Source organism: Eumetopias jubatus, unplaced genomic scaffold (genome assembly GCF_037043125.1).
Source record: "Eumetopias jubatus isolate StellerSeaLion01/CBP00866 unplaced genomic scaffold, mEumJub1_p1.0 scaffold_91, whole genome shotgun sequence".
NCBI classification, from domain to species: domain Eukaryota; kingdom Metazoa; phylum Chordata; class Mammalia; order Carnivora; family Otariidae; genus Eumetopias; species Eumetopias jubatus.
The window spans coordinates 100,851-119,793 of record NW_028274897.1 but is presented as its reverse complement, the minus strand read 5'-3'; the positions used below and the strand labels follow the sequence as shown (position 1 = coordinate 119,793).

Genomic DNA, 18,943 nt, shown 5'->3' with positions numbered 1-18,943 from the left:
AGAAGATTTAAAAAAAAAAAAGGAAAAAGGGAGAGAATGTGATCAGGCAGGAGACTAGAACAGAGCCATACACTAGTGATTTAGGGTATATTTTTATCTGTTAGAAGAAACTGTATCTCAAAATTTTAAAGAGAGAACAACTTATATATATATGCCAAAAATAAGGGTAACTACTATGAAGGGATAAAATATGACTCTAAAAATGAAAAAAAAAAATAAAAAATGTTTTTTTTTTTAAAAAGAGATTGATAAGATGTTGGTTGAAAAAGGGAAAAAGAAAAAGAAAAAAAAACAGTTAACAAAAATTAACTTTGATGAAATAATGAATCATGGTAAAAAAAAGCCATGAATTCTATGTGCAGTATTCCCCTAGCGCTGGAGTTCTCCAGTTCTCCTTGATCGGTAAACTTGGTCTTGGCTTGCTGGCTGTTCGTGCTGATCTTCTGGGGGAGGGGCCTGTTGCTGTGGTTTCCAAATGTCTTTGCCGAGGCTGAATTGCCCCGCCCTTGTCGGTCCGGGCTAAGCAAAGCTGCTCGGGTTTGATCTCAGGAGCTTTTGTTCCCTGCAAGCTCTCCGTACAGACTTGGAGTACCAGGGCAAAAATGGTGGCCTCCCAATCTCCACCCAGAGGAGCTGAGAACTCGGGGCCCCGCTCCTCAGTGCGCCCCCAGAGAAAAGCAGTCACTCCCTTGTCCCTGGTCTCCGGCCGCACTCCGTGCTCACCCAGGCTGTGACCGAGCGTTTGTATCTGTGGCACCCGACCCTGTGTGGAGTCTCCAAACCCAGCAGATCCCTGCGGTGTGTTCCCATGTTGCTCCTCCCCGGGAAGGAAGGGGAGTCTCCCCGGATCTGCCACTTGTTGGGTCCCTGCTGCAGGAGCAGTGGCCCGACTGGGCCGCGGATCACAGTTTATGGCAACCCCGAGCTGAGAGCCCGCGCCTCAGCTCCATCTCTACAGCTGGCTTCCCCGCTCCGATACCTGGGAGCTCTGGTGCACTCAGGCTCCCCCGGTCTTTCTGTGACCCCAAGGGTCCTGAGACCCCACTGTCCCGCAAGGGTTCCACCCCCGCTTAGCCACTGGAGTGACGTCCCTCAGCGGAGCCGACTTCTAAAAGGTCCGATTTTGTGCTCCGCGGCTCTATCAGTTGCCAGAAGTGGCTGGCAGAGGCCCCCTTCCCCGCCGTCTGTCCTCCCAAATATCGCCTCGGATTCACTTCTCCGCACGTCCTACCTTCCAGAAAGTGGTCGCTTCTCTGTTCAGATAGTTGTTGCTACTCTCCTCTTTGATCTCCTGTTGAGTTTGTAGGTGTTCAGAATGGTTTGATCCCTATTCAGCTGAATTCCTGAGACCAGACGAAATCTAGGTCTCCTACTCCTCCGCCATCTTGCTCCGCCCCTCTGTTTCAGTCATTTTCTAAGTGGATGGTGTTTTTTTTTTTTTTACTCTTGAGTCTTGAGAGTTCTTTATATAGTTTCTCTCATAATGTTTATTATCTTTTCATTGTCTTAATGGGATTTGTAGGATAAAAGTTTTTTATTTGGATAAAGTCCAATATATCCATTTTTTTATGGATTGTGTATTTGGTGTCAAGTCTAAAACTCATTACCTAACCCTAGATCCTGAACATTTTATCTTAAATGTTTATAGTTTTCTAAAAGTTTTAGCTTTGTACTTAACATCTAAATTCATGATCCATATGGCATTAATCTTAATAATAAATGTGAGTTGTGGGTCAAGTTAAATTTTGTGCTTGTGGCTGTCCAATTGCTCCAGCAGCATTTGTTAAATTATGATATCCATTAAAAGTTTTTTGCTCCTTTATCAAAAATCAGCTGGGTGTGTGTGAGTCAGTTTTGGGATTCCTTTTTATACTCCATTAATCTGTGTATCTGTTCCATCACCAATATCATGCTTGAAATCTGGTAGACCAATTCCTCCCACTCTTTTCTTGTTTTCTAAAGTTGCTTAGTTCCTTTGCTTTCCATTTAAATTTTAGAATAAGCTTGTCTATAAATACAAAAACTTTTTGTTGGAATTTTGATAAGATCTTATTAAATCTGTATATCAATCTGGGGAGAAGTGACATCTTTACTGTGTTATATATTCTGATCCATGAACACAACTGATTTATTTAGAATTCCACTTATTAAGAACTTTTTTGTTTCATCAGTGTTGAGTACTTTTCATCACACATGTCCTGTACATGTTTTGTTAAATTTACACCTAAGTATTTCTTTTTTGAGTAAATGTAAATGGTATTGTAGTCTTAATTTTGGTGTCCATATGGTTATTCTAGTGCATAGAAAATAATTGATTTTTGTATGTTTATTTTGTAACTTGCAACCTTGAACTCATGTATTAGTTTAAAAAAAGTTTTGTGAATTCCTTTGGATTTTCTACATAGACAGTCATGTCACCTGCAAATAAAAGCAGTTTCATTTCTTCTTTTATTATCTGTATGCCTATTATTCCCTATTTATGCTTTACTGCACTGGGTAGAACCTCTAGCACAGTGCTAAATCAGGGTGGTGAGAATGGGCATTCTTGTTCCCAGTTTTAGGAGGAAAGTATGCAGTCTTTCATCAAAAATATAATCTTAGCTGTAGAGATTTTTTAGATGTTCTATATAAAGGTGAGGAAGTTTAGCTCTATAACCTTTTTTTCAGTTTTCTCATGAATGATTACTGAGTTTTGTCAAAATTTTTTCTGCATAATTTGATATGATTATTAATGGTTTTTCTACTTCAGCCTAAAATATGGTGAATAACACTGGTTGAGTTTTAAATATTGAACCAGCCTTGAATCCCTGGAATAGACCCCATTTGACCATAGTTGTAATTCTTTTTATATATTGATGAATTTTATTTGCTAGTATTTTGTGAAGGGGTGTTACATTATATTTGTGAAAGATATTGGTCTGTAATTTTCCTTTTTCTTGTTACTGTCTTTTATGATTTTTCTATCAGGGTAATACTAAGTTGATAAAATGAATTCAGAAATGTTCCCTCCTCCTGTATTTTCTGAAAGATATTGTGTATAATTAGTGTTGACTCTTCCTTAAATATTTTGTAGAATTTTCCAGTGAAAACATCTAGACCCAATCGCTTCTTGGCCTTTTGGCTAAGATCAAGTGAAAACATCTAGACCTAGAGATTTCTTTTGGGAGGAATTTTTAATTTATGAGTTAAATTTCCTTAAAAATTATAATTATTCAAATTACCTATATCATATTGGAAGAACTGTTGTAGTTTGTGTGTTTTGAGGAAGGGTTCTATTTCATCTAAAATGTCAAATTATATGTGTAGAGTTGTTCACAGTATTCCTTTATTACCCTTTTGATGTCTACAGGATCTGTAGTGATTTCCCCTATGTCATTTCTAATATTGGTAATTTATGTTTTATTTTTGTTTCCCATTCTCTTTCTCACTGTGCTTTGAGTATTTTCTAATCAACCTGTCTTCCAGTTTCCTGTCTACTCTTCATTTGTGTCCAACCTACTATTTATTAATTGTAGTTGATTTTTTTAACTCTAAAATCAATATTTGATATTTCCTATGGACTTCAGTTCTCTCATAAATATTCTGTCTCTAATGTCTAGTTTATATGTGGATGTATTTCTATTATCTGTGCTTTTTTTTGTTCTGTTTTTTGGTATACCTAGTAATTTTTTAATTGAATGCCAGATATTGTGCATGAAAATTACATAGACTCTACTTGAGATTATCTTCTCCAGAGGAGGCTTAATTTAATTTCTGAAAGGCAGTGAGATTAAGAGAAGATCTAAATCCAATCAGGGATTTAAGTGATTTAAGACTGGGTTGAAATTTTTATAAGAACTGATCTATACCTTCCTGTTACTCTTAGGGTATAGCCCTTCAGGAGCCCCACTGAAAGCTTGAGGATTTACCAATGCATTCCATAACTTATAAATCTAAAATGCCTTAAAGGGAAAAGGGGTATGGAATGTTTGGTTCAATTCAGTGCATTTCCATCCTTCTAGGGGCTTATCCCACAAATGTTGGTTGCTTTTTTAGATATCTAATACCTTCAAAGAGGTGATTTCTTATTTATTTAATCCAGTTTTTTTTTATTTTCACAGAGGAAGGTTTTTTTCTGCTTTAAGCAATAAAATATGTAAGTGGAAATATTTATGGATCTCTTTAAGATAGATTAGGGGTAGCTCAGTGGCTCAGTCGGTTAAGCATCTGCCTTTGGCTGAGGTCATGATCCCAGGGTCCTGGGCAAGGAGACTGCTTCTCCCTCTCCTCCCCATTCATGCTTTCTCTTGCTATCTCTTTCTCTCTCTCTCAAATAAATAATTAAAATCTTTAAAAACAAAAGAAAGATAAGAAAATCTATACTATGTTGCCTTTGTTTTCTCAGTGAAGTACGAATCTATGTCACAGACTCTGAAGTGAGAGAGCTTGGAATTGAATGATAGAATAGAGTGCTTAAAGAGAATGACAAATGTTTGAAATAATCATTATAAGAAACTTGAAAGGGATGAGAACCAAGTAAAATTATTTGTTCCTTTTCCCAATATATGTTGTAGATGATTTCTTTTGTGGATAAACTGACCAAAGCTATTTCCTCATCCTAGGTGACCTACTGAAATACTTAATGGAAAATGAAGATTGTATTCACTTATGCATTGTTGCCTTTTCTATTGAGGTGAAGACAAATAGAATAATTCTTACTGGTCTTTTCAATGATCAAGCCTATCATTCACCATCTCTGACCCTGGCAATATTAGACAACATTCTTCTCAGGACAATTGCTGGCTCTAATGCTTCCATAACAGTCTTCAATAAACCTCAGCCACACTCTAAGTATAAAAAACAAAGTGGAACGTATGTTATTCTTTTAATTAAAATTTGATTTTTTTTATTTTTTAATTAACATATGTATTATTTGTTTCAGGGGTACTGGTCTGTGATTCAGTCTTACACAATTCACAGCACTCACCATAGTACCTACCGTCCCCAATGTCCATCCCATCCTCACCCCATCCCTCCCGCCCCCCTCCCCTCCAGCAACCCTCAGTTTGTTTCCTGAATTTAAGAGTCTCTTATGATTTTTCTCCCTCTCTGGTTTCTTCTTGTTCCATTTTTCCCTCCCTTCCCCTATGATCCTCTGTCTTCTTTCTCAAACTCCTCATATCAGTGAGATCATATGATACTTGTCTTTCTCTGGCTGAATTATTTCGCTTAGCATAATACCCTCTAGTTCCATCCACGTTGTTGCAAATGGCAAGATTTCTTTTTTTGATGGCTACATAATATTCCATTGTATATATATACCACATCTTCTTTATCCATTCATCTGTTGATGGATATCTAGCTTTCCATAGTTTGGCTATTGTGGACACTGCTGCTATAAACATTGGGGTGCATGTGCCCCTTTGGATCACTACATTTGTATCTTTGAGATAAATGTCAAGTAGTGCAATTGCTGGATCATAAGGTACCTCTGTTTTCAACTTTTTGAGGAACCTCCATACTGTTTTCCAGAGTGGCTGCATCAGCTTACATTCCCACCAACAGTGTAGGAGGGTTCTCATCCTCGCCAACATCTGTCGTTTCCTGACTTTTTATAAAATTTGACATTTTTTAAAGATTTATTTGAGAGAGAGAGAGAGCAAGAACAGAAGCAAGGGGGAGGGTCAGGGGAGAGGGAGAAGCAGACTCCCTGCCTCAGGGCTAGATCCCAGGACCCCAGGATCATGACCTGAGCAGATGCTTAACCCAACTGAACCACCTAGGTACCCCTAAAATTTTATATTTTAAATGCATCTCTCCTATCCTATATGATTATATTTACATGATTAAAAATAGCTATTGATAGAAATTTATGTTTTCTGCTGTATTGATTTCCTGATATATCTACTTTTGTTACTTCTTCTGTAGATTATCGGATGGATTCCAGGTGGCCTTATATATACATTTTGGCATGGCTTTTTTAATCAGTGGCTTTTGTCTCCTGACGGTGACTGAACGAGTCACTAAAGCAAAGCACATCCAATTTCTGAGTGGAGTTTTTGTCCCTGTGTACTGGCTTTCTGCTCTACTGTGGGATTTCATCATCTTCTTCATTACCTGCTGCTTACTACTCGTAAGTGTTAGATACAGTTTGTTGAGGGCTCATTTTCCTTCTGTATCCCCTGGAAAACTCCTATTTTCTTATTATGCAACTCAAAATATAACTGTACTTGGAAATAGGGCCTTGAAAGAGGTGGTTAAGTTAAAATGAGGTAGTTAGGGTAGGCCCGAATCCATTCTGACTGGTATGCCTTTTAAGAAGAGGATATTTGAACGTACAAAAAGATACAAGGAGTATGCATACACATGGTAAAGACCATGCAAGGACACAGCCAAAAGGTAGACATTTGCAAGCCAAGGAGAGAGACCTTAGAAAAACCAACCCTAAGAGAAGATGGTGGCAGGGTAGGAGGATGCTAGGCTCATCTCCTCCCAAGAACACAACTAGATAACTACCAAATAATTCTAAATACTCCAGAAATCAACCTGAAGACTGACAGAACAAACTCCACAACTAAAGGGAGAGAAGTGGTTTAGGGCAGAAACAGACCACTAATGCAGTGGAGGGGAGGGAGTTGTGGTCACAGAGAAGGGTGAGAGAGTAGAGGATAAGGGAATGCACAAGGGGAGCATTTCCCCAAAGCCACTGCTGGGAAAATGAGAGGGTATGATTTTTTGAGTTCCTACAACCATTAGGGCCTAAAGCCTGGAGTTTTAAAGGTCAGCAGGTTTGGCTAAGATAGAGCTGTGGAGGTACTATGCTGCTCCTGGAAAGAAGACGGGCAAACAATCCAGAGGCAGACAGCATGGAAACCGTGATCTGAAAAACACTTGGGACACACAGGGAGCAGATTATTTGTTCTTCTCAGAGTGCTTCCCTGAAAGGCAGCATTCACAGAGACACCTCTCTGGGAGACAAACGAGCTGGCTGCTATTATTTCACCCCCCTGCCCCTCATCAAAAATACACAACCACCTTCAGGAAGCAGTGCAGCACCTACACAGGGTGCCTAACTTGCTTACAATAAGTCCCACACCCCTGTGCTGTGGTGGGACTGCCTTTCTCAGTCAAGCATGTCTCAGTCCCAGGGCAGTGGGCCCTTTGCCCAGAAGACTAGCAAAAACCCCTGACCACACTACATCTCCCAACCAAAGAATTCTGCTGGGCTTCAGTTCTAGTGGAAGTAATATCAGGTTGCATTTAATAAGCAGACTAAAGCACACCTAGTTAAAAATATCCACATTCTGGCCAAGGACCAAATACTACCCACTGCAGACAAGGAGAGCTTCTGCAGACAACTGGCCTGAAGGATAGAGCCAGCAAAATACAATAGCAGAACACACACAGCACACACCAGAGACATTGAAGTACCAGGTTCTGGACACTACATGACTTCTTCTTCATAAAACCATTTACTCTCTGGAGCAGGATACATAACTGGCTTTTCTAACACAAAGAAAAAGGCAATGACTTAGACAAAAGGCCAAGATGGAGGAATTCATCCCAAATGAAAGAACAAGATAAGAGATCACAGTCAGATATCTAAGTGAAACAGATATAAGTAACATGCCTGATGGAGGATTTAAAGCAACAATCAACTTGGTTAGATTTTAGTTCTTTTATTTCTCCAGAAAGGGATTCTTTAGTGTCTTCTATGATTTTTTTCAAACCCAGCTAATAGCTTTATAAATCATTATTCTGAACTCTAGTTCCAACATCTTACTAATGTCCATACTGATTAGGTCCCTGACAGTCAGTATTGCCTCTCGTTCTCTCTTTTGAGGTGAGTTTTTCCATCTTGTCATTCTGTCCATAGTAATAGATGAAGGAGAGAGCAAAATACTAAAATGGCAACAACAATCCCAAAGAAATATACACTAAACAAATCAGAAGAGATCTGAAACCGGGGGGGGAGGGTGTGAGAGAGAGAGAATATAATCAGACGGTGAGCGAATAGAGCAATACACTATCTCCTGAGTGTATTTTGGTCAGTTTGTTAGAGGAAACTACATCTCAAAATTGTAAAGAAAGAAAAACTTACATATGTACAAAAATAAAATTAAATGCAATGAAAGGATAGAATGTAACTGTGAAGATGAAAATTAAAAAAGACTTTAACAAAACAAAACAAAAAAAAGAGAATATGATCAGGTGGGTGAACAAAACAGAGCCATACACTAGATTTTGGGTGTATTTTGGTCTGGTAGAAGAAATTGTATCCCAAAATTTTAAAGAAAGAAAAACTTAGGTATATACAAAAATAACATTAAATATAATGAAGGGATAGAATGTGACTATAAAAATGAAAATTAAAAAAAGATTTTAAAAAGAGTTGATAAAATAAGTTGATTGAAAAAGGAAAGAAGAAAATTTTTAAAAAACTAAAATGAAAAAAAGTTGAAAGACTAAAGAATCATGGGAAAAAAGACATGAGTTCTGTGAGTTCTGTATTCCCCTACTGCTGGAGTTTTGCAGTTCCCTTTGATGGGTGAACTTGGTCTTGGCTGGATGTGTTTGCTGATCTTCTGCGGGGAGGGGCCTATTGCATTGATTCTCAAATGTTTTTGCATCAGGCGGAATTGCACCACCCTTGCCAGGGGACCAGGCTAAGTAATCTACTCCGGTTTGCTCTATGTGGCTTTTGTTTTCTGAAGGCTTTCCGCACAGCTTTAGAGGATGAGAATGAAAATGGTGGCCTCCAAATCTCTGGCCTTGTGGAAATTCACAGTGCCTGGATAGATAAAACCTGACTTAGATATGCCTACCTGGATGAGACTAATTTGAAAAGCAAAGGAGGAGTGCCCAGAACACTGGGCCTCCTCTGAAGTTTCTTGGCTGAACTCGGCCAGATTCTTACTGCAGCTCAATTAGTCTCATCTTGGAGCAGGGGCCCAACTGTGCCACAGATCATGGTTTATGGCAACCCCAAGCTGAGAGCCCACTCCTGGGCTCACTTGTTGCAGCCGGCTTCCCTGATCCAATATCTGGGAGCTCTGCCCCTAATCAAAAGACACAGGGTATCAGATTGGATAAAAAAGCAAGACCCATCAATATGCTGTCTGCAAGAGACTCATTTTAGACCCAAAGACACCTCCAGATTTAAAGTGAGGGAATGGAAAACCATTTATCATATTAATGGACATCATAAGAAAGCTGGGATGGCAATCCTTCTATCAGACAAATTAGATCTTAAAACGAAGACTGTAATAAGAGATGAGAAGGACACTATATCATAATTAAATGGTCAACCAAACAAGTAGATCTAAAAATTGTAAATATCTATGCCCCTAACATGGGAGCAGCCAATTATATAAACCATTAGTAATAAAATCAAAGAAACACAACGATAATAATACAATAACAGTAGGGGACTTTAACACCCCCCTCACTGCAATGGACAGATCATCTAAAGAGAAGATCAACAAGGAAATAAAGACTTTAAATGACACACTGGACCAGATGGACTTCACAGATATATTCAGAACATTCCATCCCAAAGCAACAGATTACACATTCTTCTCTAGTGCACATGGAACATTCTCCAGAATAGATCAGATCCTGGGTCACAAATCAGGTCTCAACTGGTACCAAAAGACTGGGATCATCCCCTCCATATTTTCAGATGACAATGCTTTCAAACTGGAACTCAATCACAAGAGGAAAGTTGGAAAGAACTCAAATAGTTGGAGGCTAAAGAGCATCCTACTAAAGAATGAATGGGTCAACCAGGAAATTAAAGAAGAATTTTAAAAAATTCATGGAGACAAATGAAAATGAAAACACAACTGTTCAAAACCTTTGGGATACAGCAAAAGTGGTCCTAAGAGGGAAGTATATACCACTACAAGCCATTCTGAAGAAAGAAGAAAGGTCTCAAATACACAACCTAACCCTACACCCAAAGGAGCCGGAGAAAGAACAACGAATAAAGCCTAAACCCAGCAGGAGAAGAGAAATAATAAAGATTAGAGAAGAAATCAATGAAATAGAAACCTAAAGAGCAGTAGAACAGATCAACGAAACCAGGACCAGGTTCTTTGAAAGAATTAATAAGATCGATAAGCCAGACTTATCAAAAAGAAAAGAGAAAGGACCAAATAAATAAAATCATGAATGAAAAAGGAGAGGTCACAACCAAAACCAAAGAAATACAAACAATTATGAGAACATATTATGAGCAACTATATGCCAACAAATGAGACAATCTGGAAGAAATGGATGCATTCCTAGAGACATATAAACTACCAAAACTGAACCAGGAAGAAATAGAAAACCTGAACAGACCCATAACCAGCTAGAAAGTTGAAGCAGTAATCAAAAATCTCCCAACAAACAAGAGGTCAGGGCCAGATGGCTTCCCAGGGGAATTCTACAAAACAGTTAAAGAAGAATTAATCAAAGCTCTTCTGAAGCTGTTTCAAAAAAATAGAAATGGAAGGAAATCTTCCAAACTCTTTTTCTGAAGCCAGCATTACCTTGATCCCAAAACCAAATAAAGACCAGACCAAAAAAGGAGAATTACAGAGCAATATCCCTGATGAACATGGATACCAAAATTCTCACCAAGATACTAGCCAATAGGATCCAACACTGCATTAAGAGGATTATTCACTACGACCAAGTGGTATTTATTACTGGGCTTCCAGGGTGGTTGAATATCGGCAAATCAGTTAACGTGATAAATAAAAGGAAGGAAAAGAACCATATGATGCAGAAAAATCATTTGACAAAGTACCACATCCTTTTTTTTTTTATTGTTATGTTAATCACCATATATTACATCATTAGTTTTTGGTGCAGTGTTCCATGATTCATTGTTTGTTCATAACACGCAGTGCTCCATGCAGAACGTGCCCTCCTCAATACCCATCACCAGGCTAACCCATCCCCCTACCCCCTCCCCTCTAGAACCCTCAGTTTGTTTTTCAGAGTCCATCATCTCTCATGGTTCGTCTGCCCCTCTGACATACTCCCCTATTCTTCCTCTCCTGTTATCTTCTTCTTCTTCTTTTTTCTTAAAATATGTTGCGTTATTTGTTTCAGAAGTACAGGACTGTGATTCAACAGTCTTGCACAATTCACAGCGCTCACCATAGCACATACCCTCCCCAATGTCTATCACCCAGCCACCCCATCCCTCCCACCCCCAACCACTCCAGTAACACTCAGTTTGTTTCCTGAGATTAAGAATTCCTCATATCAGTGAGGTCATGTGATACATGTCTTTCTCTGATTGACTTATTTCACTCAGCATAACACCCTCCAATTCCATCCACGTCGTTGCAAATGGCAAGATCTCTTTCCTTTTGATGGCTGCATAATATTCCATTGTGTATATATACCACCTCTTCTTTATCCATTCATCTGTCGATGGGCATCTTGGCTCTTTCCACAGTTTGGCTATGGTGGACATTGCCGCTATAAACACTGGAGTACACGTACCCCTTCGGGTCCCTACATTTGTGTCTTTGTGGTAAATACCCAGTAGTGCAATTGCTGGATCGAACGGTAGCTCTAATTTCAACTGTTTGAGGAACCTCCATACTGTTTTCCAGAGGGGTTGCACCAGCTTGCATTCCCACCAACAGTGTAGGAGGGTTCCCCTTTCTCCACATCCCCGCCAACATCTGTCGTTCCCTGACTTGTTAATTTTAGCCATTCTAACGTGTGTGAGGTGGTATCTCATTGAGGTTTTGATTTGGATTTCCCTGATGCCGAGCGATGTTGAGCACTTTTTCATGTGCCTGTTGGCCATTTGGATGTCTTCTTTGGAGAAATGTCTGTTCATGTCTTCTGCCCATTTCTTGATTGGATTATTTGTTCTTTGGGTGTTGAGTTGGATAAGTTCTTTATAGATTTTGGATACTAGCCCTTTATCTGATATGTCATTTGCAAATATTTTCTCCCATTCTGTCGGTTGTCTTTTGGTTTTGTGGACTGTTTCTTTTGCTGTGCAAAAGCTTTTTATCTTGATGAAATCCCAATAGTTCATTTTTGCCCTGGCTTCCCATGCTTTTGGCAATGTTTCTAGGAAGAAGTTGCTGCAGCTAAGGTCGAAAAGGTTGCTACCTGTGTTCTCCTTTAGGATTTGGATGGACTCCTGTCTCACGTTTAGGTCTTTCAACCATTTGGAGTCTATTTTTGTGTGTGGTGTAAGGAAATGGTCCAGTTTCATTCTTCTGCATGTGGCTGTCCAATTTTCGCAACACCATTTGTTGAAGAGACTGTCTTTTTTCCATTGGACATTCTTTCCTGCTTTGTCAAAGATAAGTTGACCATAGAGTTGAGGGTCCATTTCTGGGCTCTCGATTCTGTTCCATTGATCTATGTGTCTGTTTTTGTGCCAGTACCATACTGTCTTGATGATGACAGCTTTGTAATAGAGCTGGAAGTGGGGAATTGTGATGCCGCCAGCTTTGCTTTTCTTTTTCAGTATTCCTCTGGCTATTCGGGGTCTCTTCTGGTTCCATACAAATTTTAGGATTATTTGTTCCATTTCTTTGAAAAAAGTGGATGGTATTTTGATGGGGATTGCATTGAATGTGTAGATTGCTCTAGGTAGCATTGACATCTTCACAATGTTGATTCTCCCAATCCATGAGCATGGAACGTTTTTCCATTTCTTTGTGTCTTCTTCCATTTCTTTCCTGAGTATTTTATAGTTTTCTGAGTACAGATCCTTTGCCTCTTTGGTTAGATTTATTCCTAGGTATCTAATGGTTTTGGGTGCAATTGTAAATGGGATCGACTCCTTGATTTGTCTCTCTTCTGTCTTGTTGTTGGTGTATAGGAATGCCACTGATTTCTGTGCATTGATTTTATAGCCTGCTACTTGACTGAATTCCTGTATGAGTTCTAGCAGTTTTGGGGTGGAGTCTTTTGGGTTTTCCACATACAGTATCATATCATCTGCAAAGAGTGAGAGTTTGACTTCCTCTTTGCCGATTTGGATGCCTTTGATTTCTTTTTGTTGTCTGATTGCTGTGGCTAGGACTTCTAATACTATGTTGAATAGCAGTGGTGATAGTGGACATCCCTGCCGCGTTCCTGACCTTAGGGGAAAAGCTCTCAGCCTTTCCCCATTGAGAATGATATTCGCTGTAGGTTTTTCATAGATGGCTTTTATGATATTGAGGTATGTACCCTCTATCCCTATACTCTGAAGAGTTTTGATCAAGAAAGGATGTTGTACTTTGTCAAATGCTTTTTCTGCATCTATTGAGAGGATCATATGATTCTTGCTCTTTCTTTTGTTAATGTATTATATCACATTGATTGATTTGCGGATGTTGAACCACCCTTGCAGCCCAGGAATAAATCCCACTTGGTCCTGGTGAATAATCCTTTTAATGTACTGTTGGATCCTATTGGCTAGTATTTTGGTGAGAATTTTTGCATCCATGTTCATCAAGGATATTGGTCTGTAATTCTCCTTTTTGATGGGGTCTTTTTCTGGTTTTGGTATCAAGGTAATGGTGGCCTCATATAATGAGTTTGGAAGTTTCCCTTCCATTTCTATTTTTTGGAACAGTTTCAGGAGAATAGGTATTAATTCTTCTTGAAATGTCTGATAGAATTCCCCTGGGAAGCCATCTGGCCCTGGGCTTTTGTTTCTTGGGAGATTTTTGATGACTGTTTCAATTTCCTTAGTGGTTATAGGTCTGTTCAGGTTTTCTATTTCTTCCTGGTTCAATTTTGGTAGTTGATACATCTCTAGGAATGCACCCATTTCTTCCAGGTTATCTAATTTGTTGGCATAGAGTTGCTCATAATATGTTCTTATAATTGTTTGTATTTCTTTGGTGTTGGTTGTGATCTCTCCTCTTTCATTCATGATTTTGTTGATTTGGGTCATTTCTCTTTTCTTTTTGATCAGTCTGGCCAGGGGTTTATCAATCTTGTTAATTCTTTCAAAGAACCAGCTCCTAGTTTCGTTGATCTGTTCTACTGTTCTTTTGGTTTCTAGTTCATTGATTTCTGCTCTGATCTTTATGATTTCTCTTCTCCTGCTGGGTTTAGGCTTTATTTGCTGTTCTTTCTCCAGCTCCTTTAGGTGTAGGTTAGGTTGTGTATTTGAGACCTCTCTTGTTTCTTGAGAAAGGCTTGTATTGCTATATACTTTCCTCTCAGGACTGCCTTTGCTGTATCCCAAAGATTTTGAACAGTTGTGTTTTCATTTTCATTGGTTTCCAGGAAATTTTTTAATTCTTCTTTGATTTCTTGGTTGACCCATTCATTCTTTAGTAGGATGCTCTTTAGCCTCCATGTATTTGAGTTCTTTCCGAATTTCCTCTTGTGGTTGAGTTCTAGTTTCAAAGCATTGTGGTCTGAAAATATGCAGGGAATGATCCCAATCTTTTGGTACTGATTGAGACCTGATTTGTGACCTAGGATGTGATCAATTCTGGAGAATGTTCCATGGGCACTAGAGAAGAATGTGTATTCCTTTGTTTTGGGATGGAATGTTCTGAATATGTCTGTGAAGTCCATTTGGTCCAATGTGTCATTTAAAGTCTTTATTTCCTTGTTGATCTTTTGCTTAGATGATCTGTCCATTTCAGTCAGGGGGGTGTTAAAGTCCCCCACTATTATTGTATTGTTATCAATGTGTTTCTTTGCTTTTGTTATTAATTGCCTTATATAATTGGCTGCTCTCATGTTCGGGGCATAGATATTTACAATTGTTAGATCTTCTTGTTGGATAGACCCTTTAAGTAGGATATAGTGTCCTTCCTCATCTCTTATTACAGTTTTTGTTTTAAAATCTAGTTTGTCTGATATAAGGATTGCCACCCCAGCTTTCTTTTGGTGTCCATTAGCATGGTAAATGGTTTTCCACCCCCTCACTTTCAATCTGGGGGTGTCTTTGGGTCTAAAATGAGTCTCTTGCAGACAGCATATTGATGGGTCTTGTTTTTTAATCCAATCTGATAGCCTGTGTCTTTTGATTGGGGCATTTAGCCCATTTACATTCAGGGTAACTATTGAAAGGTATGAATTTAGTGCCATTGTATTACCTGTAAGGTGACTGTTAACTGTCTGTTGTCTGTGTTCGTTTCTGCTCTTTGCTGCTTTTAGGTTCTCTCTTTGCTTAGAGGACCCCTCTCAATATTTCTTGGAGGGCTGGTTTCGTGTTTGCAAATTCCTTTAGTTTTTGTTTGTTCTGGAAGCTTTTTATCTCTCCTTCTATTTTCAATGACATCCTAGCTGGATATAGTATTCTTGGCTGCATATTTTTCTCGTTTAGTGCTCTGAAGATATCTTGCCAGTCCTTTCTGGCCTGCCAGGTCTCTGTGGATAGGTCTGTTGCCAATCTAATGTTTCTACCATTGTAGGTTACATATCTCTTCACCCGAGCTGCTTTCAAGATTTTCTCTTTGTCTCTGAGACTCGTAAGTTTTACTATTAGATGTCGGGGTGTTGACCTATTTTTATTGATTTTGAGAGGGGTTCTCTGTGCCTCCTGGATTTTAATGCCTGTTTCCTTCCTCACATTAGGGAAGTTCTCTGCTATAATTTGCTCCAATATACCTTCTGCCCCTCTCTCTCTCTCTTCTTCTTCTGGGATCCCAATTATTCTAATGTTGTTTCGTCTTATCGTATCACTTATCTCTCGAATTCTGCCCTCGTGATCCTGTAGTTGTTTCTCTCTCTTTTTCTCAGCCTCTTTATTTTCCGTCATTTGGTCTTCTATATCGCTGATTCTCTCTTCTGCCTCATTTATCCTAGCATTTAGTGCCCCCATTTTTGATTGCACTTCATCAATAGCCTTTTTGATTTCGATTTGGTTAGATTTTAGTTCTTTTATTTCTCCAGAAAGGGTTTCTCTAATAACTTCCACGCTTTTTTCAAGCCCAGCTAGTATCTTTAAAATCATGATTCTGAACTCTATGTCCGACATCGTACTAATGTCCGTATTGAGTAGGTCCCTGGCTGACGGTACTACCTCTTGTTCTTTTTGCTGAGGTGATTTCTTTTGTCTTGTCATTTTGTCCAGAGGAGAATAGATGAATGAGAGAACAAAAGGCTAACAGGTTTACAACGTCCCCAGCAAATATACTGTATACAAATCAGAAAAGACCTGACACCAGGGGAAAAGAAAGGGAAAGAAAGAAAAAAGAAAGAGAAAAAGAAAAAAAAAAGAAAAAAAAGATAAAAACAAAAACAAAACAATACAATAAAGGCAGAATATGATCAAATATGATCAGGCTAGTGCATAGATCAGTGCCACACACTAGATTTTGGGCGTATTTTGGTCTGTTAGAAAAAAGTGCCTCCTAAAATTTTAAAGGAAGAAAGACATATATGTACAAAATAAGGGTTGATACAATGAAGGGATGGAAGATGACTGTAAAGATGAAAATTATAAAAGATTTTATAAAAGGACTTGGTAAGATAAGTTGTTTGAAAAAAGAAAGAAGATTTAAGAAAAACAAAAAGGAAAAAGGGAGAGAATGTGATCAGGCAGGAGACTAGAACAAAGCCATACACTAGTGATTTAGGGTATATTTTGATCTGTTAGAAGAAACTGTACCTCAAAATTTTAAAGAGAGAACAACTTATATATATATGCCAAAAATAAGGGTAACTACTATGAAGGGATAAAATATGACTCTAAAAATGAAAAATAAAAAATGTTTGTTTTTTTTTTTAAAAAGGGATTTATAAGATGTTGGTTGAAAAAGGGAAAAAGAAAAATAAAAAAAAAACAGTCAACAAAAATTAACTTTGATGAAATAATGAATCATGGTAAAAAAAAAAAAAAAAAAAAAGCCATGAATCTATGTGCAGTATTCCCCTAGCGCTGGAGTTCTCCTATTCTCCTTGATCGATCAACTTGGTCTTGGCTTGCTGGCTGTTTGTGCTGATCTTCTGGGAGAGGGGCCTGTTGCTGTGGTTTCCAAATGTCTTTGCCGGAGGCTGAATTGCCCCGCCCTTGTCGGTCCGGGCTAAGGAAGCTCTTCCGGTTTGCTCTCAGGAGCTTTTGTTCCCTGCAAGCTCTCGGTACAGCTTTGGAGGCCCAGGGCAGAAATGGTGGCCTCCCAATCTCCACTTGGAGGAGCTGAGAACTCGCGGCCCCGCTCCTCAGTGTGCCCCCAGAGAAAAGCAGTCACTTCCGTGTCCCCGGTCTCCGGCCGCACTCCGTGCTCACCCGGCCTGTGATCGAGCGTTGCTATCTCTGGCACCCGACCCCACGCGGAGTCTCCAAACCCAGCAGATCCCTGCAGTGCGTTCCCGCACCGCTCCTCCCCGGGAAGGAAGGGGAGTCTCCCCGGATCTGCTGCTTGTTGGGTCACTGCTGGGGGAGCCGTGCCCCGACTGGGCCGCAGATCACAGTTTATGGCAACCCCGAGCTGAGAGCCCGCGACTCTGCTCCGTATCTGCCGCCGGCTTCCCCGCTCTGATACCTGGGAGCTCTGCTGCACTCAGGCACCCCGGTCTCTCTGTGACCCCAAGGGTCCTGAGACCACACTGTCCCGGGAGGATTCCACCCCCCGCTTAGCCACTGCAGCGACGTCCCTCCGCCGAGCCAACTTCTAAAAGGTCCGATTTTGTGCTCCGCGGTCCTATCACTTGCCAGAAGCGGCTGGCGGAGGCCCCTCCCCCGCCGTCTATCCTCCCGAATATCGCCTCGGATTCACTTCTCCGCAAGCCCTACCTTCCAGTAAGTGGTCGCTTCTCTGTTCAGAGAGTTGTTGCTACTCTCCTGTTCGATCTCCTGTTGAGTTCGTAGGTGTTCAGAATGGTTTGATCCCTATTCAGCTGAATTCCTGAGACCAGACGAAATCTAGGTCTCCTACTCCTCCGCCATCTTGCTCCGCCCCCCCCCCCACATCCTTTCTTGATTAAAACTCCTCACAGTGTAGGGACAGAGGGTACATACTCAATATCATAAAAGTCATCTATGAAAAACCCACAGAGAATATCATTCTCAATGGGGAAAAGCTGAGAGCTTTTCCCCTAAGGTCAGGAACATGGCAGGGATGTTCACTGTCAGCAGTGCTATTCAACATAGTACTAGAAGTTCTAGCATCAGCAATCAGACAACAAAAAGAAATAAAAAGCATCTGAATCAGCAAAGAAAAACTCAAACTCTCACTCTTTGCAGATGACATGATACTCTATATGGAAAACCCTAAAGACTCCACCCCAAAATTGCTAGAACTCATATGGAATTTGGTAAAGTGGCAAGTTATAGAGTCAATCCACATAAATCAGTTGCATTTCTACACACCAACAATGAGACAGAAGAAAGAGAAAATAAGGAGCCAACCCCATTTACAATTACACCCCAAACCATAAGCTACCTAGGAATAAATCTAATCAAAGAGGCAAAGGATCTGTACTCAGAAAACTATAGAGCAATCATGAAAGAAATTGAGGAAGACACAAAGAAATAGAAAAACATTCCACGTTCATGGATTGGAAGAACAAATATTGTGAAAATGTCTATGCTACTTAGAGCAATCTACACATTCAATGCAATCCCTATCAAAATACCATGAAGTTTTTCCACAGAACTGGAGCAAGCAATCCTAAAATTTGTATGGAACCAGAAAAGACCCTGAATAGCCAAAGGAATGTTGAAAAAGTAAACCAAATCTGGTGGTATCACAATCCCGGATTTCAAGCTCTATGACAAAGCTGTAATCATCAAGAGAGTATGGTACTGGCATAAAAACAGACATATAGATCTATGGAACAGAGTAGAGAACCCAGAAATGGACCCTCAACTCTATAGTCAACTAATCTTTGACAAAGCAGGAAAGAATATCCAATGGAAAAAGAACAGTCTCTTCAACAAATGGTGTTGGGAAAATTGGACAGCCACATGCAGAAGAATAAAATGACCATTTCCTTACACTGTACACAAAAATAGACTCAAAATGGATGAAAGACCTGT

At 39.6% G+C, this 18,943-nt stretch overlaps 1 protein-coding gene across 1 annotated transcript in view; it reads left to right on the top strand.

Annotated features, from left to right (window-relative positions):
* The window catches only part of LOC114202186 (phospholipid-transporting ATPase ABCA3-like), a 176,902-nt gene that overhangs the window by 89,089 nt on the left and 68,870 nt on the right, over positions 1–18,943 (top strand). Inside the window, exons 20-21 of the mRNA XM_088020629.1 lie at positions 4,602–4,855; positions 5,927–6,112. Of these exons, the coding sequence (XP_087876755.1) occupies positions 4,602–4,855; positions 5,927–6,112 (440 nt within the window). The remainder of the gene's footprint in view (positions 1–4,601; positions 4,856–5,926; positions 6,113–18,943) is intronic.